This window comes from Tamandua tetradactyla, chromosome 6 (genome assembly GCF_023851605.1).
Source record: "Tamandua tetradactyla isolate mTamTet1 chromosome 6, mTamTet1.pri, whole genome shotgun sequence".
Classification (NCBI taxonomy): domain Eukaryota; kingdom Metazoa; phylum Chordata; class Mammalia; order Pilosa; family Myrmecophagidae; genus Tamandua; species Tamandua tetradactyla.
In genome coordinates this window covers 110197338-110221287 of record NC_135332.1, presented here as the reverse complement: position 1 = coordinate 110221287, position 23950 = coordinate 110197338, and the positions used below count along the sequence as shown (strand labels likewise).

At 37.2% G+C, this 23950-nt stretch overlaps 2 protein-coding genes and 2 pseudogenes across 4 annotated transcripts in view; 2 read left to right on the top strand and 2 right to left on the bottom strand.

Moving 5' to 3' along the window:
* The window catches only part of LOC143686799 (interferon alpha/beta receptor 1 pseudogene), a 37403-nt pseudogene extending 31840 nt beyond the window's left edge, over positions 1-5563 (bottom strand).
* Positions 1-5809, bottom strand: part of SGK3 (serum/glucocorticoid regulated kinase family member 3) — a 243790-nt gene extending 237981 nt beyond the window's left edge. Inside the window, exon 1 of one of the 3 annotated variants that reach the window (XM_077166923.1) lies at positions 5454-5809. The gene's annotated coding sequence lies outside the window, so the exon portion shown is untranslated. Of the gene's footprint in view, positions 1-5205; positions 5432-5453 lie in introns of those variants that run through there. The other 2 variants (XM_077166917.1, XM_077166919.1) reach the window with 2 other exon arrangements.
* The window catches only part of VCPIP1 (valosin containing protein interacting protein 1), a 32162-nt gene continuing 13855 nt past the window's right edge, over positions 5644-23950 (top strand). The window contains exons 1-2 of the mRNA XM_077166914.1: positions 5644-8657; positions 21931-22017. Coding sequence (XP_077023029.1) covers positions 5939-8657; positions 21931-22017 — 2806 coding nt within the window. The 5' untranslated portion in view covers positions 5644-5938. The remainder of the gene's footprint in view (positions 8658-21930; positions 22018-23950) is intronic.
* LOC143688693 (small ribosomal subunit protein uS2 pseudogene) lies at positions 9764-21920 on the top strand (annotated as a pseudogene).

Genomic DNA, 23950 nt, shown 5'->3' with positions numbered 1-23950 from the left:
CAAATATCCAAAACAAAGCTCCTAGAGCTAATACATGAATTTCTAAAAGGTGGCAGAGTACAATATCAACATCCCCAAGTTATAGTGTTTCTATAGACAAGCAGTGAAAAATCAGGAAAAAAAATTCCATTTACAATAGCAACTAAAAGAATCAAGTATCTAGGAATAAATTTAAAACATGGATGTAAAGGACTTCTACACAGAAAACTATGAAACACAGCTGAAAGAAATCAAAGAAGACATACATAAATGGAAGGATATTCTGTGTCCGTGGTTTGGTAGACTAAATATCATTAAGATGTCAATACTCCTGAAACAATTTATAGATTCAATACAAACCCATCAAAATTTCAACAACTTTAATTTGCAGAAATGGAAAAGCCAATCATCAAATTTATATGGCATGGTTAGGGGCCCTGAGTGTTGCAAGCCATCTTGAAAAAGAAGAATGAAGTTAGAGAACTCACACCTCCTGTCTACAAAGTCAGGATAAACAAAACATACTAATGGAATTGAACTGAAAGTTTAGAAACCAATCCTCACATTTGTAGCCAACCGATTTTTGACAAGAGGGCAAAGATCATGCAATTGGGAAAGAACAGTCTCTTCAACAAATGGTGCTGGAGAAAACTAGGTCTCCATTTGGAAAAGAATAAGGTAGACCCCTAATTCACAAAACATGCAAAAATTAACTCAAACCAAATCAAAAACATAAATATAAGACCTGGAACTACACAAACTCCTAGAAGAGAAGACAGAGAAGAATCTTCAGGTGGTTTCTTAGACTTTTCACCCAAAGCACAAGCAATAAAAGTTAAAAAAAAAAAAAAAGATAAAGAGGACCTTATTAAAATAAAAAACCGATAGGTCTCAAAGGACTTTATCATGAAAGTAAAATGACAACACTCACAATGAGAGAAAATACTTGGAAACCACATCTCCAATAATATATAAAGAAATCTTTTAGCACACCAACAAAAAGACAAACAACCCAATTAATAAATGGGCAAAAGACTTGAATAGACATCTCTCCACAGAAGATACATACATGGCCAAAAATCACATGAAAAGCTGAACATCCTTAGCCATCAGGGAAATACAAATCCAAACCACAATGAGATACAATTTCATACCCGCAAGAATGGCTGCTACTAGAAAAAGAGAAAATAACAAGTGTTGACAAGGATGTGAAGAAATAGGGACATTCATTCAATGCTGGTGTGAGTGTTAAATTGTACAGCCTCTGCAGAAGATAGTTTGGTGGTTCCTCAGATAGTTAAGTTTAGAATTACCATATAATCCAGGAATCCTACTTGTAGGTATATATCTAAAATAATTGAATGCCGGGACTTGAACAGTTGTTTGCATACCAATTTTCAAAGCAGCATTATTCAAAACTGCCAAAAGATGGAAGGAATCAAGTGTCCATCACATGATGAATGAATAAACAAAATGTGGTATACAAACACTGTGATGATTGGGTTCATGTGTCAACTTGGCCAAGTAATGGTGTTCAATTGTTTGCAAATTCCTGGGTTCCATCCCAGATACATTTACTGAGAAACACCAGGGTGGAGTCCAGCAAGTTAACTTTCCACTTGATTCTGCCACTCGGGCAAGTTTGAAATCTACTGTGTGAAGGCTTAGCCTGTGGCTCCATACTTGACCTCTCTCACTTTTGGATAAAGATAAATCACACCAATTTTTCTTCTCTGAATATCCACCACAATTTTTGTCCACTAAGTACTCCTTCTACCCTGTCACATACCGGCTCCATTAGTCTTTTCAGAATAGCTCCTTCCTATCTCTAGCTGCTGCCACACATAGAAAATTCAAATGCCTTCTGGGGCCAGGTGAGTAATTTGTCTCAAAGGGGCCCAGAGTAAGATGCTAGCTGCTAACTAAAGACAATCACTTAAAAAAATAAACTTTTTAAACTGTTGAGTGCCCAAGAAAACACATCTAAGCCAAATTTGGCCACTGGCCACCAGTCTGTACTCATTTCTTGCTAATTCTCTCTCAAATCACTTAGCAGGTGGGATATAGTGGAAAGCATGCATGATCACGGAAAAGGAACATCTAATAATAGTAAAGATAATAATGTTAACCTTTGAGTTAACTCTTTTCATCTGTAAAATAGAAATAATACTTCTCTTGCAGGATTGTTTAAAATATAAAGGTAAATTACTTTAAATAGTAAACCCTCAATAAATTTTTTCACAGCATTTGTGACATATATTTCCCTGTATTACTTCGATTATATGCTTTATTACATTCATATTTATGACAGTTTATCCTGTCTCTTCCATTAGACTATCAGCTACTTTGGGATAGGAATGATATACTTCAGTAAATAGCCCCTCTCATGTACACCCTGTATTTCAACAAAAGCTTGTGACAGGAAGTCTAGATGTATGGGGCAGGAATCTGAGCTAACATGGTCAATTCTTAATTCAGATGTACACTTCATGAGAGAAAGGATATGGCTGACTTACAGCAATCTCCACACTTGCTGACTTACAGCAATCCCGTTCCTTGCAACATAAAAGAAGAACAGTGAGGCTTGTTCTGTTGCTAAGACTATGTCATTTGCTTTTATATTTATCAGGGTTTTTAAAAGCAAAACAGGAAGTTGAGAAGTGCCATACTAGAAATTATGAAAAAAATGGATTTCTGTTTTAAATGAATGCTGGCAAGTCATCTACTAGAGATGTTGGAGTGATGATGGTAGAAGACGTATATATGAGAGTAGCTAACATTGGTTTCCAGCTCACTTTTCCCATCTGGAATACTAAAGAAAGAACAAGTACTATTATCTACCCTGTAAATATCCTGTGAAAGTTATTAGGCAATTAAGATCATGGCATTTGGGGTAAACAGGGAGCAAGCATGTCTATATTAGATAAGCAGGTTAGAGGCTTTCTGCATTGCCTTGTAAGAATCAATATGCCATATTTTTGTCTAACAAAAATTTCCTTTTTCTTACTTTCTAGGCATCCATGCCTTCTAAAGTTCCTTTAAAGAAATAATTAACATATTTAATGGCTAATAGCATTGGACCTTGATTAATGCCAGCTTTCTTACGTTTTCAACTATGACGGCATCTACAAACTCACTGACTTTCATGTTTTATGATCTAATTTAATTCTACAATTGTTCAGAAATTTATATCCTCTCCCTTCCCCACTATGCTTTATACCAGAGTATAACCCTTTATACTATGAGAAATATGGAAATCAAATGTCTTTAAATAACAAATTTAGTTTGGGAAGAATGTTTCTAACTAATCAAATTCCACAGTAGGGAAATGAATATTGGATCGGTCAAATGGGATTGTGTTTGACAAGGGAGTGAAAGGCTTGCCATTTATTCAGAGGGAATGGGAAGTGGCTATTTTGTCAAGATATGATTCAGAATGATATATTCAGATACAGTTTTAAAAGCCTACTTCACTATTCGTATGTATCATCAACAAGATAACTTTGACTTGGTGATGTTAAGATACGAAAATTCATGTCAATGTTAAAATTGCAGACTGCTACCATCTTTCATGTTTTCTGAGGCTTTAATAATTCAATTCTTGGAATTCTTTACAAGAAAAACAAAATTTCACTGGAGGTGTAACTTCTCAGTCACAGTAGAAAATAATTTCCACTTAAAGGGAATATCTAATTTCTCAGCTTACAAGCATGTAATTAAAAATCAGTTCCAAGATCACTTCTACAGTTGTCACCAAACTACTGGCAGCATAGAAATAAACAACTTTTCCTGAGTGAAATGTGTTGAGAAAAAAATGTTATTGAAAAATATCCCCTTCAAGATAGGTTATATAATGTAATTTTTGCATGGAATGGGTAAAATTGGATGAAGAAAGAATTAACACTTGGAGGATTTTTCTTTCAAATATAAAATTTCTTTTGATGGAAACTGTAGATGATTATTACATGCAAAGCAGAACTAATACCCTTTATGAATGTTTATCTTACAGCAGCTCATTTCAAAGCATCAAATTCTTAAAACTTACTCAAAAAATCTAATAAGATAGACAGTGTCCGTGGCACATACAGAAGACTCAAGTAATTTCATGGACTATACCAATGTCCCTGTTTTGAGCCAGAAGTTTCAGAAATTTTGAGGTAGTTCACTTATCTAAGGTTCCAGAAAGCAAGAATTTCCAGAATAAGTGAAAGAGGTTGACTGCGCTATACTTAAAATAATACTAGCTTTCAGTTAATGCATGAAGGTATTTTGCATGAAGAGGCAGTTTTCTAGCATACAAGTAATAAAAGAATAAAGTTTATTGTGTCCTTAAGGGTAAACATCCTTACAACCCCTTGAGTCACTAAGAGGTGTCCTTGAGGCCCAGCAAAAAGTTTGGGGCCTAACAGCATTTTTTTTTTTTTTGTAGGACGTGGTATAAAACACACTCTCTGGGTTTGAGATTGGTTTCAACCATACCCTTGTGGCTTGACCTTGGACTTAATTTCCTCCGAGACTCAGTTTCCACAACTACAATAGGAGCCAACAATATCTGATAAAAGTATTACGAAACTGGGGTGGAGATGATATAAGTGAACACAGTAGGCAAATTATAAAGCCATAGTAACCAAATGTTAGTTACTATTTATATAATACCGGCCTATGTTCCCGTCTGTAAAATGTGTACAGATGTAGGTCTGAATGTCTACCCCGCTAGTTACCCGCTGCACGAACTTTAAGCACGCCATTTCCTTTCTGTGCCTGTTTCCTAACAGGGTTATTATGATCAAATGATATCGTGAATGTAAATACTTAGCTCTGTGCCAGACGTATATTAAGAACTTAACAAATGATAGCTGTTATTACTCTTTGGGGAGAGGGCTGTAAACAGCAAACGAAACCATATCTAGTTAAAAGGCTTTGAACGTGTATATAAAACTTTGTACTGTAAGCTGCAAAGACATAAAAGGGACGGGAAACGAAACGGCGCCTCGGTAACACCCACCAAATCAGAAAAAAAAAAAATAGAAAGGTGCTCAGGCGCCTCACTAACTTGGAATAGCAGTAAGAATGAGAATAATGAGGTGAGGCAGGAAGACCCTAAGAACCATCCGAAGAATCAATTCACTATTTTCCCTTTTCTTCTCTTATGACCTCCAGCCTAGAGTAGACCATTTCATTCAATTTTCCAGCCCGCCGTATCCCTGGACATTTGTTTAACTGTACCTGCTTCAACTGCGAGTCTTTGGACTCACTTCCCCTCCTACGAACTGTGAACTTCAGACCCTCAGCTTCCCTTTTACTCTGTTTTTAATAAGCTTCCCTGTAACTTCCCCTCGGCCCCAGGTGAAGTGCAGCTTGACGCAGCGCAGAGCATCCTAGGAAATGTGGTCTCTCAGGCTCTCTTGCTTGGGCCCCAGAGTAGGGAAGACAACAAAGGGGATCCAGTTAAAACCACAACTCCCGGCAGGCACCTCGAGTCACCATCTTCCTTTCTGTCCTCTCTTCCTTTTGCCTTCTTCCGTCTCTCCGCGGACGCTGTGCCGCTTGGCCTCACTGTATTTGTAGTTCTTTCCGTACCCATGATCGCAGCACTCGAAGGCCCGGAGAAGGGCTGGAAGACTCTAATTCCCAGAGGGCAGAGCGAAAACTGCGCGTGCGCACTCTCGGTGAGGGCGTGTATGTCTGTGTGTCTGAGAGGGAGAGCGAGAGTGAGTGAGTGTGAGTGCGGGGTGGGGTGGTGGCCGTTACGTTCCGGGCAACGGCTACGGCAGTGGAGAAGTAAGAAGAGAAACAACGTCCGCGCTTCCGCCTTCGCTTAAGAGGAGGAGGAGCCGGTAGGAAAAGGAAAGTGATTCGCCCTGGGCCTGGACCAGACCGAGTCGGGCCGGTGGAAGTCTGGGCTATGAGCCTTTGAGGGTCGCTTGGGACGCGGAGCGAGACACGAGACCCGAGAGCTATGTCTCAGCCGCCGCCGCCGCCGCCTCCGCTGCCTCCGCCACCTCCTCCTCCTGAGGCTCCTCAGACTCCGCCACTCCTGGGGGCGGCGGCGGCGGCGGCTGCTCCGGGGGGCCTCTCGAAGCGGAGAGACCGGAGAATCCTCTCCGGGAGCTGCCCGGATCCGAAGTGCCAGGCGCGTCTGTTTTTCCCGGCCTCCGGTTCAGTCAGCATCGAGTGCACGGAGTGTGGACAGCGGCACGAGCAGCAACAGCTGCTGGGGGTGGAGGAGGTGACCGACCCGGACGTAGTGCTACACAACCTGCTCCGGAACGCGCTGCTCGGGGTGACCGGGGCACCCAAGAAGAACACGGAATTAGTAAAGGTGATGGGCCTTTCCAATTACCACTGCAAATTGCTGTCGCCCATATTAGCTCGCTATGGAATGGACAAACAGACAGGCCGGGCTAAGCTTCTTCGGGACATGAACCAGGGCGAACTGTTCGATTGCGCTTTACTGGGTGACCGCGCCTTCCTTATAGAGCCAGAGCATGTTAACACTGTGGGCTATGGGAAGGACCGCTCTGGAAGCCTCCTGTATTTGCATGACACTCTTGAGGACATCAAGCGGGCCAATAAAAGTCAGGAATGTCTCATTCCAGTGCATGTGGACGGGGATGGACACTGCCTGGTGCATGCTGTGTCCCGGGCACTCGTAGGCCGGGAACTCTTCTGGCATGCCTTGAGAGAGAATCTTAAACAGCACTTTCAGCAGCACCTGGCCCGATATCAAGCCCTCTTCCATGATTTCATTGATGCCGCTGAGTGGGAGGACATTATCAATGAGTGTGACCCTCTGTTTGTACCACCTGAAGGCGTTCCCTTGGGACTGAGGAACATCCACATCTTTGGCCTTGCCAATGTGTTACATCGGCCTATTATTCTGTTAGATTCTCTCAGTGGCATGAGAAGCTCTGGTGATTATTCAGCCACCTTTCTGCCTGGACTTATCCCTGCAGAGAAGTGCACTGGAAAAGATGGTCATTTAAACAAACCAATCTGCATTGCATGGAGTAGCTCTGGTAGGAACCATTATATCCCCTTGGTAGGCATAAAAGGGGCTGCTTTGCCCAAACTCCCTATGAATTTGCTTCCGAAAGCATGGGGTGTGCCTCAGGACCTTATTAAAAAGTACATCAAACTTGAGGAAGACGGTGGTTGTGTTATTGGAGGAGACAGAAGCTTGCAGGATAAATACTTACTTAGGCTTGTTGCTGCTATGGAAGAAGTCTTTATGGACAAACATGGCATCCATCCTAGTTTGGTTGCTGATGTTCATCAGTATTTCTACAGAAGGACTGGTGTGATAGGAGTTCAGCCCGAAGAAGTTACTGCAGCTGCTAAAAAAGCAGTAATGGATAATCGTCTTCACAAATGTTTGCTCTGTGGTGCCCTTTCTGAACTTCATGTTCCTCCCGAGTGGTTGGCTCTAGGAGGGAAATTGTATAACCTGGCAAAAAGTACTCATGGACAGCTGAGGCCTGACAAAAATTATAGCTTTCCCTTGAACAATTTGGTTTGCTCATATGATTCAGTGAAAGATGTTCTGGTACCAGACTATGGATTGAGTAACCTAACGGCTTGTAATTGGTGCCATGGAACATCTGTGCGAAGGGTCAGAGGGGATGGTTCTATTGTGTATTTAGATGGGGACAGAACTAACTCTAGGTCCATTGGTGGCAAATGTGGCTGTGGATTCAAACACTTTTGGGATGGTAAAGAGTATGACAATCTGCCAGAAGCGTTTCCTATTACCTTGGAATGGGGTGGAAGAGTGGTCAGAGAAACAGTTTATTGGTTCCAGTATGAAAGTGATTCATCTTTGAATAGTAATGTTTATGATGTTGCAATGAAACTTGTTACCAAGCACTTTCCAGGTGAATTTGGGAGTGAAATCCTAGTTCAGAAAGTTGTCCACACTATACTGCATCAGACTGCCAAAAAGAATCCTGATGATTATACCCCTGTAAATATAGATGGTGCTCATGCCCAAAGAGTTGGAGAGGTACAAGGACTAGAGTCAGAATCTCAGCTCCCAACTAAAATTATTCTTACTGGACAGAAAACAAAAACTTTGCACAAGGAGGAGTTAAATATGAGTAAAACTGAAAGAACTATTCAACAGAATATTACGGAACAGGCTTCTGTAATGCAGAAACGGAAAACAGAGAAGTTAAAACAAGAACAAAAAGGGCAGCCCAGGACAGTTTCTCCCAGTACTATTCGTGATGGGCCATCCTCTGCCCCTCCTACACCTACCAAGGCTCCCTATTCACCAACAACTTCTAAGGAAAAGAAGATCCGAATAACAACTAATGATGGACGACAGTCCATGGTTACGCTTAAGCCTTCAACAACCTTTATTGAACTTCAGGAAAGTATAGCCAGAGAATTCAACATTCCTCCATATCTACAATGTATTCGGTATGGCTTTCCTCCTAAAGAGTTAATGCCACCTCAGGCAGGAATGGAAAAAGAGCCAGTTCCTTTACAGCATGGTGACAGAATTACAATAGAGATTCTGAAAAGCAAAGCAGAAGGTGGTCAGTCTGCTGCAGCACACTCAGCCCACACTGTGAAACACGAAGAGATTGCTGCTACTGGTAAACTGTCACCTAAGGAACTTCAGGAGCAAGCGGACAAAGAAATGTACTCCTTGTGTCTTTTAGCAACATTAATGGGTAAGATCAATTTAACTCCTATCATATATTGCATAAGAGTGAAAAAATACACAATCTTTATGGTCTTTGGGAAAAGTCTGGTCATTGTGAAAAAATGGTTGTAAATTTTAGGAGAAAATTAATTTTTTGACAGTTAATGGGGAGAAGTTAACCTGATTCTCCATTGAGTAAATATTAGGAAATCATAGCTAGAATATGAAAGTAATAATTGTCCACAGATTATTTAAATATAACTTATTCTTTTGATTTTTTTTTTTTAAAACAGGCTTGTAATGAAGTGATTTAAAGCTTTTTGTTTTTTTTCTAGGCTCAATTAGTATTAAGCCTGCCCTCCTTGCCCCTTTTCATTTATTTTTAAATTTTATTTTGCTAAATGTCAGGTGATTTCAGGACTTCCTGTTTGATGAATTGCAGTTTCTGGTGTTTATAGTCTTATTGCATGCCCCACCTAATATTCTCTCTTCTCCATTTCCTGTTCTCCCTTACCCAGTTCATCACATTTTTATTTGTATTCTAGGGTTTGTGCTTTGGCAACTAAATCTTTGCCATTGACTGTAATAAACTATTTTTCCTTATAAGCAGTAGAGGTAAATGGTAATGGGGTCATTTAAGAAGTATTTGCTTTTAATAATTGAGCATTAAAGGAAAATATATTACCAACCATATATGTAATTTAAGGCTTTAATGATTTATTTATACTATCCAATGGTGTAGTTTTAACACTATTTTTATTTGCTTAATCTTTGTTGTTTAATCACTGTTAATATGATTTTCTAAGGCTTAAAGTATAAAGTGAAATGATCTGGGTTTTAATTGTTTCCTAAAGATACCAAATGTTAGTGAACTGGATTTTGATCTACCAAAGTGAAGTTTATTTATTTCTGGCTTAAGTTTGGGCCCAGTAGTAAATTAGGAAATCTAAAATCCCTGTACCAATTTATAATTTGATTTACTGATTTTAGTTTGTCAAACATAGTAATTGAATTGGAGGATATGTCAGGAACTGTACTAAGCTCTTTATATATTTCTATATCTCAGAGTTTTTTAAAACTTATTTTGGGGTCTAACAGGAAAACATTTATCTTGCAGGCCTAGGTCCAGGAACCCCAAACCTAATCCAAAAAGTGACTATTATAAACCAGAAATATATTTTACTAATTTTGGTCATAAACTCAGAACCTGCATGAAATAGAGGAAAGATTTTGTGATCTTTGGAGTCATACGTGGAATTTGAATCTTGGCTTCATTACTTAGTAACATTAATGATTTTAGGCAAGTTACTTAACTCCTCAGTACTTCAGTTTACCCTCTGCTTGGTAGATAAAGGCAATAGCAAAATACTCCTAGAATTCTGAAAATTGAATAACCTCAGTACAGAGTGGATGAAATTAGATATATACAGAAGGTACTGGCAATCTCCCAGGTCAAAAACGGTAAAGATGACATCTTCCTCAATAGAAGATGCACTCTTGAGGATATGGCTCATATCTCATCTATTTTATGTGCTTAGCACCTCGTAGAATGCCCAGCAAGTAGTAGGCACTTTAAAATGTTTTGGTTTTTTTTTGACTGAATTAACTAGATGACATTAATGTATCTAAAGAAAGGCTATGTCAGCAGAAATGGAGTGGGTGTTCAGCATTGAACATAGAAAAAGAGTCTGAAAAGCAGAATTTGGTACTGTGTATGCACTGCTGTACAAAAGAAAAAGATAATTCATTTGGGGCTCATGAAAATTCTGGTAACTAGAAGAATAATCTCTGTTGAGGTCCAGAAATATTTCAGTCCTCACCATGGCCAGGCTGAAAGATCTTTGTCCCTTTACTTATTCCGTATTCATCAAGTATCCATTCTGACCACTCATTTAGCTTACTGATAAGTAGTATGATGTAGAGGTGAAAGTATATATGAGGATTGTATTCACTGGAAGGCTATATTCTCCACTGTAGATTAATAAATTAGCATGAGTGAGTTTATGACCAAAATTAGTAAAATATATTTCTGGTTTGTAATAGTCACTTTTTGGGTTAGGTTTGGGGTTCCTGGAGCTAGGCCTGCAAGAGAATGTCTTCCTGTTAGGCCTTTTCCCTCTTCAACCCCAACATTTATTTTGTTGCCCTACAAACCCACATATTTCTTTAAATCTATTTCCACTGTCAATACAAAATTTGAATGTAAAAGACATTTTACTGATTTTATAGCAGTAGCACTTGAGAGCTTTCTGCTTTAAAGTATAGTGCATGACCTATATTAGTTCCTGTGTTAATACTTATTTTCACTCTCTCGAAGATACTCTTAGTAAAAAGTGTTGTGTTTGTGAAAATGTCAGTTTGAGAATATTTACACAACCATATGTCAGGTGTGCTGGGGAGTTACTGATGTTTAGATTGGAGAGGGCTAGAAGATGCCAGGCTTATTTAGAGAGGCTTTCTCCTGGCCACGCTATCTGAGGGTTGAGAGAACTTTGCTGACCACTCTTAAATGTTCCCTCTATCATTGCACCCTATTCATTTCCCTGATAGCCCCTATTACAGTTTTAATTATCTTATTTGTTGATTTATTTATTATTTTGCCTATGTCTGTATTACAAGCTCCACGAGCAGAAACTGTCCATGCCTATTTTATTCACAGTGTATGCTTTATTACCTAATACAGGGCCTGGTGCATTGTAGATACCAAGTAAATGCTTGTTGAATGAATGAATGTAGATTGTTTCAGCAAAATGAGTGCCTGTTATGAGCAAACTGTATTGGCGATACAAAGGTGATATGGAGTGCTTGGCCTCTGTAGACTTAACTGCAGGATTTCAGCTGAGAAAGTCCTATACTTTTATAGTTTTCACCAACAGATATCCAGCTTTCTTTTCTATATACGTAAGAGGTACGAAACTCAAAAATATCACCAATATAGCATTTTGGAAAACTTCTCATTTATTATGAATATTTAAATATGGGACATATTTCTTCATTAAATAGGCTGATTGTGAGATAGCTAGGAGCATGTGTTTATCCTATGGTTTTAAAAAGAGTAAAGGGCGGGCCATGGTGTCTCAGCAGACAGTTCTTGCCCGCCATGCTGGAGACCTGGGTTTGATTCCCGGTGCCTGCCCATGCAGGAAAAAAAAAAAAAAAAAGAGTATTTATTAAATAGACTTTATGTCATTTTTATCAGCAAAACAGTAACTGCATCAGTCTTGCTCGGTATGAGCCATTCATGAACAAATCACTGAATTGTCTAATGGTAGTTTAAAAAGAAATAACATTGTCCTACCTGTAATATTTCTCATGCCTTTTTAAAATATATATTTTTTTAATTGAGAAATCTTTACATACATACAGTCCATCTAAAGTATACAATCAGTGGTTCACAATATCATCACATTTTGTGTATGCATCACCATGATCATTTTTAGAATATTTGCATTACTCCAGAAAAAAAGAAAAAAACTTTTACATCCCATACTCCTTACCTCTCCCTCTCAGTGACCATCAGTATTTCACCCTACCCAATTTTTTACCCCATATCCCCCTGTTGTTTGTTTATTTTTTATTCTTATTTTTTCACTCATCTGTCCATACCCTGGATAAAAAGAGCATCAGACACAAGGTTTTCACAATCACACAGTCACATTGTAAAAATTATATAGTTATACAATAGTCTTCAAGAATCAAGGCTACTAGAACACAGTTCAAAGATTTCAGGTGCTTCCCTCTAGCCACTCTAATATACCATAAACTAAAAAGCTCACATACCATTTTTGTTTGTTTGTTTACATAGGCAGGCACCGGGAATTGAACCCGGGTCCTCTGGCATGGCAGGCAAGTCACATACCATTTTAATCTGCTTTGTCTAGACCGCTGGAGGCTATTGAACTTAACTTTTTGCAGATTGTCAACTTCATTATTTATATTGTACGTGAGTGACTCTGACTATGATGGCATTTTAAAGTTTATCGTGGACCAGTTCATTGTTTTTCTTTTGTGTTAGAAACAATACATCGTTATAGATAGCAATCTCACTAATTTTTTTTCTTTTTTTGATTATTGTATTCCATCAACTCTCTAGTCATTTTTTTTTTTCTCAAGAGATAAAAACAGATTTAGGTGAGAAATGCAGTTGGTCAGTTTGGAGTTATTTACATGAGTTTCAGCTACTTCTGATACATACCTCGCTTTACTACAAACATCAAACTTTTAGGAGTTGAGAAACTTGTTTGATTTTATTATACTTTCTCTTTTCCTGAAAAGGTTATGATTTTTCAAGATAAATTTTTTAAAAGTGCACAATATCCTGTAATTTTATAATACCTCTTAATGTTGTAAATGCCTTAGGGTTTTCCAAAACCACAGTTAGGACTCAAACACTAATTTTTTTTAGGTGACTTTGGGCCTCAATATGATTATTACATCTTGATATTTTTCTTCAGATGTTGGGTGAGGGACAGTTTCAAATTTAGATAGGGCTTATTTATATTATTATATTTTATATACTTAGAGCCCTTCCATTGAAGGGGCAGAGAACAGTTTTAAAGTTGAATAAAAAATAATGCATATACATGTATATTAAGATTAACGTGTAGGTAGTGAATGATGACTTTATACCATTGTACTTTGAAAATTAAGCTAAATATTAATCTTTTTCCTTTTTGCACACAACTACTTTGATATCCTTTTTTTCTTAGTTTTTTTCAATTACCAAATATTATTAATAAAAATGTTTTGTGGTAACACATATGTAGCATAAAATTTGACATTATAATCACTTCTAAGTGTGTAAGTTAGTGGCATTAATTACTTTCACAATGTTGTGCTACCATCAGTACTTTCCATAATTAAAACTTTTTCATCACTCCAAACTGAAACTCTTGATCCTTTAAGCTGGGCTTCCTCATTCTTCCCTCCCTGAGCCCCTGATAACTTCTAATCTTCCTGTTTCTGTGAATTTGCTTATTTTAGATATTTCATATCAGTGAAGCCACACACTATTTGTCCTTTTGTGTCTGGCTTATTTTTACTTCGCATAATGTTTTTAAGGTTCAGCCACAGTATAGCACAAGGTTGTGCTACCCTCACCATCATCCATTACAATAACTTTCCCTTCATCTCAAACACAAATGCAGACACATTATGCGTTAAGTCCCCATTCCCCACTTCCCATGGTAACCTGGACTGTACTTTCTGTGTCTTTGAGTTTGTGTATTCTAGCTACTTCATTTAAGTGGTATCAAACAGTGTCTGTCTCTTTGTATCTGATTTAGTTCACTCAACATGACATCTTCAGGGTTCATCCATGTCATAGCATGTTTCAGAACTTCATTCCTTTTAAAAGGCTGAATAATATTGCTTTGTATGAATATATCACATTTTGAATATCCATTCTGTTAAAGGATTTAGACTGCTTCTACTTTTTGACTGTTATGAATCATGCTACTATGAACATTGGTGTATAAGTATCTGTCCAAGTTACTGATTTCAGTTCTTTTGGGTATATACCTAAGTGGGCTTCACTATGTCATATGGTAGTTTTATGTTTTAATTTTTTGAGGAACTGATAGACTTTTCCATAGTGGCTGTACCATTTTACATTCTCACAAACAATGCAAAAGAGTTAAAATTTCTCCATAATCTCTCCAACATTTCTTATTTTCCGTTTTTAAAATAATAGCCATCTAGTGAGTGTGAAGTGGTACTTTATTGTAGTTTGGGTTTGCATTTCCCTGATGGCTAATGGTGCTGTGTTGAGCATCTTTTCATGTGCTTATTAGCCATTTGACTATTTTATTTGGAGAAATGTCTTCTCAAGTCCTTTGCCCCACCCTTTTTTAATGTATCTCTCTACATATATGTATTGCTGTATCTGTACATACACACACAGAGGCAGATATGTGATATGTATCTCGTAGGGAATATTGTCAATAATTTTTTTTTTTGGTTCATGAGCTGGGAATTGAACCCAGGTTTCCCTCATGGCAGATGAGAATTCTACCACCAAACTACCTATGCACCCTCCTTTGCCCTTCTTATAAAAAAAAAAAAAAATTATGGTAGTAACATATGTACAACACAAAATTTTCCATTTTAACTACCTTTATATGTACAATTCAGTGATATTAATTACATTCACAATGTTGTGCTACCTTTATCACCATCCATTACCAAAACTTTTTCATCACCACAAACTTTGTACCCATTAAGCTATAATCTTCCATTCCTTCTTCAGTCTTCCCCTCCTCCCAGTCCCAGGTAACCTGTAATCTATTTTCTGTCTCTGTGTATTTGCTTATTCTAGATATTTCATGTAAGTGGAATTATACAATATCCATCTTTTTGTGTCAGGCTTATTTCACTGAATATGGTGTCTTCAAAGTTCATCTATGTTTTTGCATTTATAAGAGCTTTATTCCTTTATACAGCTGGATAATAGTCCATTTTGCATATATACCACATTTTGTTTATCCCATTCATCAGTTGATGGACACAAGTTACTTCCATCTTTTGGCAGTTGTGAATAATGTAACTTTGAACATTGGTATGCAAATATCTGTTTGAGTCCCTGCTTTCAGTTATTTTAGGTATATACCTCGAAATGGGATTCCTGGGTCATATGATAATTATATACTTAACTTCCTGAGGAACCACCAAACTGTCTTCCACAGCACAGCAGCTATACAATTTTGCATTCCCACCAATAGTGTACAGGTGTTCCTATTTCTCTACATTCTGGCCAGCCCTTGTTACTTTTCCCATTTAAAAAAAAATTGGGCTGCCACAGTGGCTCAACAGGCACAGTTCTCACCTGTCATGCTGGAGACCCGGGTGCAATTCCCAATGCTTGCCCATGCAAAAAAAAAAAAAAAAAAAACTATAAAAAAATTGCATGTTTAAAAAATATTCAAAGAGCTTTTCCACGCTGCTCAGAGAGGGGGTCCGTGTGGCGTTGTCCTCGGTTCCCATTGTAAGTTAAAGGGAAACTTAATGTCTGGAGCCCTTGCTGTCCTGCAGATGGAGGAGGAGGAAATCCTCAGATTCCTTGCAGCAGGAACCCATTAGGTGGCATCAACCTCGACTTCCAAATGGAAAAGTACATATACAAAAGGAAAAGTGATGGCATCTATATCATAAATCTGAAGAGGACATGGGAGAAGCTTCTGCTGGCAGCTCATGCCATTGTTGCCATTGAAACCCTGCTGATGTCAGTGTCATATCCTCCAGGAATACCAGCCAGTAGTAGGCTGTGCTAAAGTTTGCTGCTGCCTGGAGCAACTCCTGTTGCTTGTTACTTCGCTCCTGGAACTTTCACCAACCAGATTCAGGTTGCCTTTTGGGAGCCATGTTTTCTGGTGGTGACTGATCCCAGGGCTGACCACCAGCCTCTCATAGAGGCATCCTATGTTAACTTGCCCACTGTTGCTCTGTGTAACACAGATTCTCTTCTGCGTTATGTGGACATCGCCATCCTGTGCAACAACAAGGGAGCTTACTCAGTGGGTCTGATGTGGTGGATGTTCGCTAGGAAAGTTCTGCGCATATGTGGCACTATCTCCCGTGAGCACCTGTGGGAAATCATGCCTGAGTTCTACTTCTCCAGAGATCCTGAAGAGATGTGAAAAGGCAAAGCACGCTGTTGCTGAAAAAGCCGTGACCAAGGAGGAATTTCAGGGCGAATGGACTACTCCAGCTCCTGAATTTACTGCTACTCAACTCGAGGTTGCAGACTGGTCTGAAGGTGAACAGGTCCCCTCTGTGCCTATTCAGCAGTTCCCTACTGAAGACTAGAGTGCTCAGCCTGCAACTGAAGACTGGTCTGCAGCTCCCACTGCTCAGGCCCTGAGAGGGTGGGAACAACCACTGAGTGGTATAAGCTGTTCTTCCAAAGGCTCTTAAATGAAAGTGGAAGTAAGGTTGCCAGAAAATAAACAAGTTTCTATTTAAAAAAAAAAATCCAAAGAATTGAATTATGAATAAAATAAAATGTGACAGTTTTCCTTCCTATTTGTACTCTCTAGAGAAAATTACTGTTAGTAAATTGGGGTTGTATCCTTTCACACTGCGTATGTGTGTGCATGTACACGTTTATACCCAATTGTGTTTGCATATCCTTTGATGCCAGTAACAACACTGAAAACAGCATGGGCTGGATACATTTAAAGAGACTGCGCCTAAGGAGGGTGACAGATGTGCCTTTCTTAGAAACAGTCTTGACTATTAGGTAGATAAATTTTTAGATGGGAGGAGCTACAGGAAGAGTAGTGAGATGGCAACAATTCTTTCATTGAATATTTTGAGTTTCTTACTAATAGAAATAGTCTATATTCCTAGTTTAAATTTACATCTTGTTTTTGTTTATTTTATGGTGACAGATACTTGAGTTTAGGTCTAGTTTTAGGTATTTCTTTGGGGGCTTTACATACTTCATATAGGTGTTAAATGTTTAAATTTATTCACTTGATTTGTAAATTGCAAGATAGCAACTTTCAAATTTCCTTTTTAAATACCTAAGTTTAGGAAATTAGACCTTTTAAACTCACTAAACCCATGGATTTTATTATTTTAGGAAAAGTTAGAAAATTATAATAACATTTTAGTAATTGATTCATTTTGACATACTTTTTTTTCTCATGCAAAACATTTTTTAATTTGTACATTTAGTCGCTATCATTATACACTCTAGGCATTCCTAGATTATGCCATCTCAGTCTTTATCATTTGTCTTTCCTTCTGATTTCATTTGTGCCCTATGTATCCCTATATGTATCCCTTCATCTCCAATTACCCCATATCTACCCTATTTCTATCTCCTGATGATTTCTGTTCTTAACTGAAATTCTCCAAGTTCATTAATTAATGTTAGTGCATATCAGTGAGACCATACAGTATTTGTCTTTTTGTTTCTGGCTAATCTCACTCAGAATAATGTCCTCAAGATCCATCCATGTTGTTACATACTTCATAATTTTATTCTGTCATACAGTTGCATAATATTCCATCATATGTATATCCCACAGCTTTTTTTAGCCACTCCTCTGTTGATGGACATTTGAGCTGTTTCCATCTCTTGGCAATTGTAAATAATGCTGCTATAAACTTGGTGTGCAAATGCCCGTTCTGTGTCCTTGCCCTCATATCCTCTGAATAAATACTTAGCAATGGTATTGCTGGATCATATGGCAATTCTATACTTAGCTTCCTGAGGAACCGCCAAACTGCCTTCCACAGCGGTTGTACCATTTTATATTCCCACCAACAGTGGTTAAGTGTGCCTCTTTCTCCACATCATATCCACCACTTGCATTTTGACATACTTTTTAAAGATTAAAACTTACAAAAAATTAGGGGGTTGCAAGGGTAGTTCAGCGGTAGAATTCTTGCCTGCCGTGGGTTCAATTCCTGGTCCATGTACTTCCCAAAAAACAGACAGACAAGCAAAACAAACAAGAAAACCAACCAAACAAACAAAAAATTCAACAAATGGTGCTGCAATAGCGGGTTACTTACATGGAAAAATAATGAAATGTGACCCTGCCATACAGCATATATATATAAAAAAAAAAGAATTTTTAAATAGGAAAAAATCAAATAAAAAGAAAAATCATCTATAAACCACTGCGAGAGATAACTGTTGTTCAGGTAGGACAACTGAAGTCTGCTAAAAGGGAAGATTTGAGGAACACAAGATGTGAACAGAGGTTATCTCTGGCAGTGGTATAACCTTTTTCCTATATTTATGTACAAGCACAATACATTGAATTTAAAGTATATTACTGTTGTGCTATGAATAAACAGTTGAATTATAGAGTAAAATTATTTGGAGGCTAACTGAAAAATGAATTAACATAATATTTGCTAGATACAGTATCAAACTATTCCTGTACTTTAAGAGTTTGCGCTCTAGTGAAATGATAGAAAAATAATTATTTCTGTTTTGCTAGATTTTATTTTATTAGATTCTTGAAGAGAAAACAGATGTTAGGTATAATTAGTTATATTTCATAGATAATATTGAAGTATAGATAAATCATGGTACTGCTTTAATTAACTTTTTTCTGGACTGCTTTCAGGCATGGTTTAAGAGGATAAACCTTATTTATAATGTTTTGCATGCATTCATTCAACCAGTGCCAAGAATGCTGCTGTCTTCCTAGCTTTATGGTAAGCTCTGAGAATACAAAGTCAAATTAGGCCACTGATACTACCTGAAACTGAAAAGCTTCTAGTCTAGAAGAAGAGGCAGAAGAGTAAACTAATTCTGTTGCAGAGTGATAGGGCTGTGGCATCCATATGTATAGAAGTATTGTGAAAGGATATCTAAGCAGTAGCAGTGGTGACCCCTAAATTGAATTTTAAAGAGTGTAGCACTGATTGGCCTTTGGAGAACTGAATTGTTTAGTGGTGTTGCTCTGTAAAAATCAAGGCAATATGTGATGAGATGTGAAATAGAAGCCCAGGCAAGGACCAACTCGTAGAGTGCCTTATTTGTCATGAAAAAGAGCTTTTTTTCTTTTACAGTATGATTTGGGGGAGCTATTAAATGTTTAACTCTGAAGGCTGTATGGAGGAGGGATTTGGAGAGGACAAACAGTAGATAGAAAACCTGTTATGAGACAAAGCCTGAACTAGGTAGGGCCTTGGATGGGGAGAAATGCAATGGAGAGAAGAATTAGCAAGTGCAGTGATCCCTGCTTCCTAAATCTGTGGTCCCTTTCCTTGTTTCCATTGTCAACAGACATCTCTTTTGTGGGAGTAGATGTATACCAAGGAAATAATTCACCTGTTTTTTTCACCAACTAGTTTTTGAGGCCATGAATTTCAAATTTGTTGTAACACAAATTGACCTTCCATAGAGGTTTAATAACATGGAAAGATTATATATAATCATTAGCATGATACACAGGATTTGGGTTGTGACTCTGCCACTTAGAAGGACTGTGGTTTTGGGAGAATCACTTGAACTCACTGAGCTTGTATCCTCATCTGTAAAATAGGTCTTTTGTTATGATGAGAGAATGAAATTTATGTCACGTGCTTGCTCAGAACTGGGTATAATAATAAAGGCTTAGGTGGTGTTTATCCTTTCCTTAAAGCAATCGAGCATGCACACTCAGTGAGGCCATAGAGCTCTGAAGGGAACAAAATTGATTCTTTGGGTGAGAGGATGAAAAATTCTTGCTCTATGTGTAAAGTTCAAATAAACATGTTTCATAAAGAAATATACAGTATATCTGTGGTATTTAGATTTCATGGGGGGGCATGCAGATTAGAAAAATAGTATCAGGCGGGCCACAGTGGCTCAGCAGGCAAGAATGCTCGCCTGCCATGCCGGAGGACCCGGGTTTGATTCCCAGTGCCTGCCCATGTTAAAAAAAAAAAAAAAAAGTATCCAAAAAGGCTCTTTAGAGGATAATAATGAAAACAAGATTGAGAAATACTTCAGATAAAATAGGAAGTGATCTGCTTACTTAAATAAGGAATCATCAGATATGTAAGGTACTAAGAAATGCAGTTTTCCTTACATGAATTCTGCAGATGAGTTATCATTCTTTTTAGCACTCATTAGATTCTTACCAAAAAAATTAAGTGCTATCATATAACTTTTATGTGGTTTCCAAATAAATGTTATCCTCTACTAGTCTATAAAATATTAAGTACATTTTAGATAACATTGACAGTAACTGATAGGTCATCATCATAGAAGTAATTTATGCAAATGAAGTTTAATGATAGTTTGGGAATCAGAACTTCTCCTAGAAGTTATTAATAGTTCTGAAGTTAACAATATTTCTTAGTCATATCCAGAATTTTAAATTAAATATCTGTGCCCAACCTTAAATATAACCATACTCTAGTAGTATAGCATCATTAATGACGAAGAACTATCTGTAAATAAATGTTCTGATTAACAGAAACTTAAAGTGCAAGGCTTTTAAATTTGTGTACTTCAAACTGGCATACTATGCATAACTTTCACCAATTGCAATACAAATTCATACTCCTGGGTGCACGGGTAGTTCAGTGGTAGAATGCTTGCCTTCCATGTGGGAGACCAGGCTCGATTCCTGGACCATGTGCCCCCCCCCAAAAAAAATTCATATTCATATTTATGAATTTGGGAAGGAGTCAGAGCTCTGAAAATCATAAAAACATGGTGATTAATTAGCATCATCAATCACTACCATTCAGTGCTCAGATCCAACAGTATAATTTTCTAGTAAGAAATACAAAATGTAATCTTTCTTTGTTAAAATTAATTAAAACATTTCCTGATTATAAAAAACATATACATAATCAGATTATAAAATAAATGAAAGTGTGAATAGCAAATAAACCATATTGTACAAACCAAAAATTAACATTTATGTTTCTTTCACTCTTTTTTATTTTTTCTTTCTTTCTTTTTTACATGGGCAGGCTCTGGGAAAGAAACCTGGCTCTCCGACACGGCAGGCAAGAACTCTGCAACTGAGCCACTGTTGCCTGCCCTCTTCCATTCTTTATTAACTTCTTAAGCAATGATTCTCATTATTAACTTTTTTCCCATGGAACTCCTTATTAAAATAGGCACTGTCAAAGGATGTTTTTGAAAAAATGTTTTTGTAAAATGTGGTTTGCTTAATACATCTTAAATGGCCCTCTCAAGATTGTTTTGAATCTATTCAAGCCATTTTCACCTAATTCTAAAAATCAACTTTGGAACAAGAACAAAACAAAACACTATTTATAGTTATTTTTCTCCCTGGCCCCTTAATCTTTTTTTAAATTTAGTTTTAACAAGTATAAATGTAGAATGTGTACAATTTTTTATTACACTTGAAAAATAATTATCTTTCTATATCGTTTTCCTTTGTTTGTTCTGGACCAGAGATTGCAAACCAATTTCGTTTCAGCTGGATTGAGCCTTCAGACACATTTGAGTACAGATTGCCTGGAATTGATTCATTCAGTTTTAAAGAAATTTTTGAATTAGTTTTCTACGTTTAAAAATTGAGAGAAGTCACGTTAAAAATCTGAATTTCTGGTTTCTCTTGAAGAGAGGATTGGGAAACATTGGGCCTGCACAAGAACAGCAATTGTGGTGGTTGCCACCTTTAAATGGACCAAGTATTTTCTAGTGTGCCACAGTGCCTTCACTCCATACCATCCCTAGGCTCTACCAGACCACTTCACTCATTGAAAAAGCAGAGATCTGCAATCTCTATTCTAGGCTACTCCATATTAAGACAACCCTGGGCTGAACTTTTTTGTTTGTTGCTAATTCTGTATCTGTTTTTATCTTACAGGAGAAGATGTATGGACTTATGCAAAGGGACTTCCTCATATGTTCCAACAGGGTGGTGTTTTCTACAATATTATGAAGAAAACCATGGGTATAGTTAATTCCTGATCTTATTCTTTGATAATATCTCCATTCAAGCTATTATAAGATTAAGAAACTGTACATCTAATAGTATTCTTCTAAAAATATTTCCAGAGCTAATTTTAGATATATATTCTTTCACTGTCTGCCTAAAGTGGATTATCATCTTGACATGGTCAGCATGTTTTCTGCTTAAGTGTTACTAAAAATCTCCTATCACCTTCTTGCTTCTGTTTTTTAATTTAAATTGTATATATATGATTTTTGACAACTGAAGATAAATTGTGAAATTAGGAACAGATTTGATAATAATTGCAGTGACTACCCCCAGGCTATTGTTGTGTTTAGGCCAGATTATTATGTACCTACCTCATTGCCTTCTAGGTTTAATATTCAACTCATTGTACATTTAACTTCGTTTTCCATTGTAGGTGCATTGTTTGTAAAAATACGTGCAAGTGTATAAAATGTATCTTCAGAGTTTTAAAGTGTTTTAAAGAAAGATTGCCAGTGTGTGTATGTGTTTGGACTTCACAGGCTTTTTTCAAAGATTTGATGTGAGTGAGTGCCTTTGGTCAGGCTTATTACTCTGGCTTGTCTCACTTCTTCACCTACCTGACTTCTGTTTTATAACTTTCATCTTTTCCTCAAATATTTTTTTCCTATCTTAAAAAAAACAACAACAACAAAAACTTGTCTATTATAGAAATGTTCAAACATATATACAAGTAGTGAGAATAGTATAAATGAACCATTTTTTGCTCACCACCCAGCTTCAGCAATTATTAATACATCTCTACCCCCTGTCCCCAACTGGACTATATGTGTAAATCCCGGACATAATGTAATTTCATCTGTAGATACTTTAGAATGTGTCTTTTAAAGGTAAGAGCTCTTTCTTTTCTTTTACAAAAATCACCACAGTATCATTATCATACCTAAAAAATGAACAGTAAATCCTTAATCTCACCAAACAGCTAGGCAGTGTTTAAATTTTCTTGACTTTTCATTATCCCAAAAATGTTTTTTTTTCCCCTACTTATTTGGATCAGGGTCCAAAAATGCCTTACCTTTCTCTTTTTTAAAGACAAGATTATTGATACTTAATTTATATATAGTTGTATATCTAACTACATGTCTAAAAAGGATATAGCTACTTGTAGCTACTGCTACCACATTCAAGATAGAGAGTATTTCCATTGCTCCAGAACATTCCCTTGTGCTCTTTTGTAATCAGTCCCCCACCACACCCTCACCCCAGCCTCACCCTCAGGCCCTGGCAACCACTGATTTGGTTTCTGTCCCTATATTTTTGCCTTTATCAGATTATTATATAAATTGAATCATGAAGTGTAGCCTTTTGTGTCTGGTGTCTTTGATTTCATACACGGGTTGGCAACGCCAAACCCACGGGTCTTACCAGGCCTGCTGCTATTATTGTATCTGAAGTATTACTGAACACATCCATACTCATTTCTTTAAGTATTGTATATGGATGCTTTTGCAGCTAATAGTAGAATTGAATAGTTGTGACAGAGACAGTATGGTATACAAAACCTAAAATGTTTTTACTGTATTTCCCCTTTTTAGAAAAAATTTGTTGATTTCTGATTTAGCGTAAATAATGCTTTTGAGATTTATCTATCTTGTTGCATATATTAATAGTTCGTTCCTTTTTTTTAAATTTTTTTCTCCTGAGGACCACAATGGCTTTCTTTTTTCTTTTATTTATTTATCAATTCTTTAATTTTATTTAAACATAAACAAGCACAAACATTCTTACCGTATGATGATTCCATTCTACATATATAATCAGTAATGCACAGTATCATCACGTAGTTGTATATTCATTATCATGATAATTTCTCAGAACATTTATATCAACTCAGAAAAAGAAATAAAAAGAAAACAGAAAAAAATTCATACATAACCCATCCCCTTAC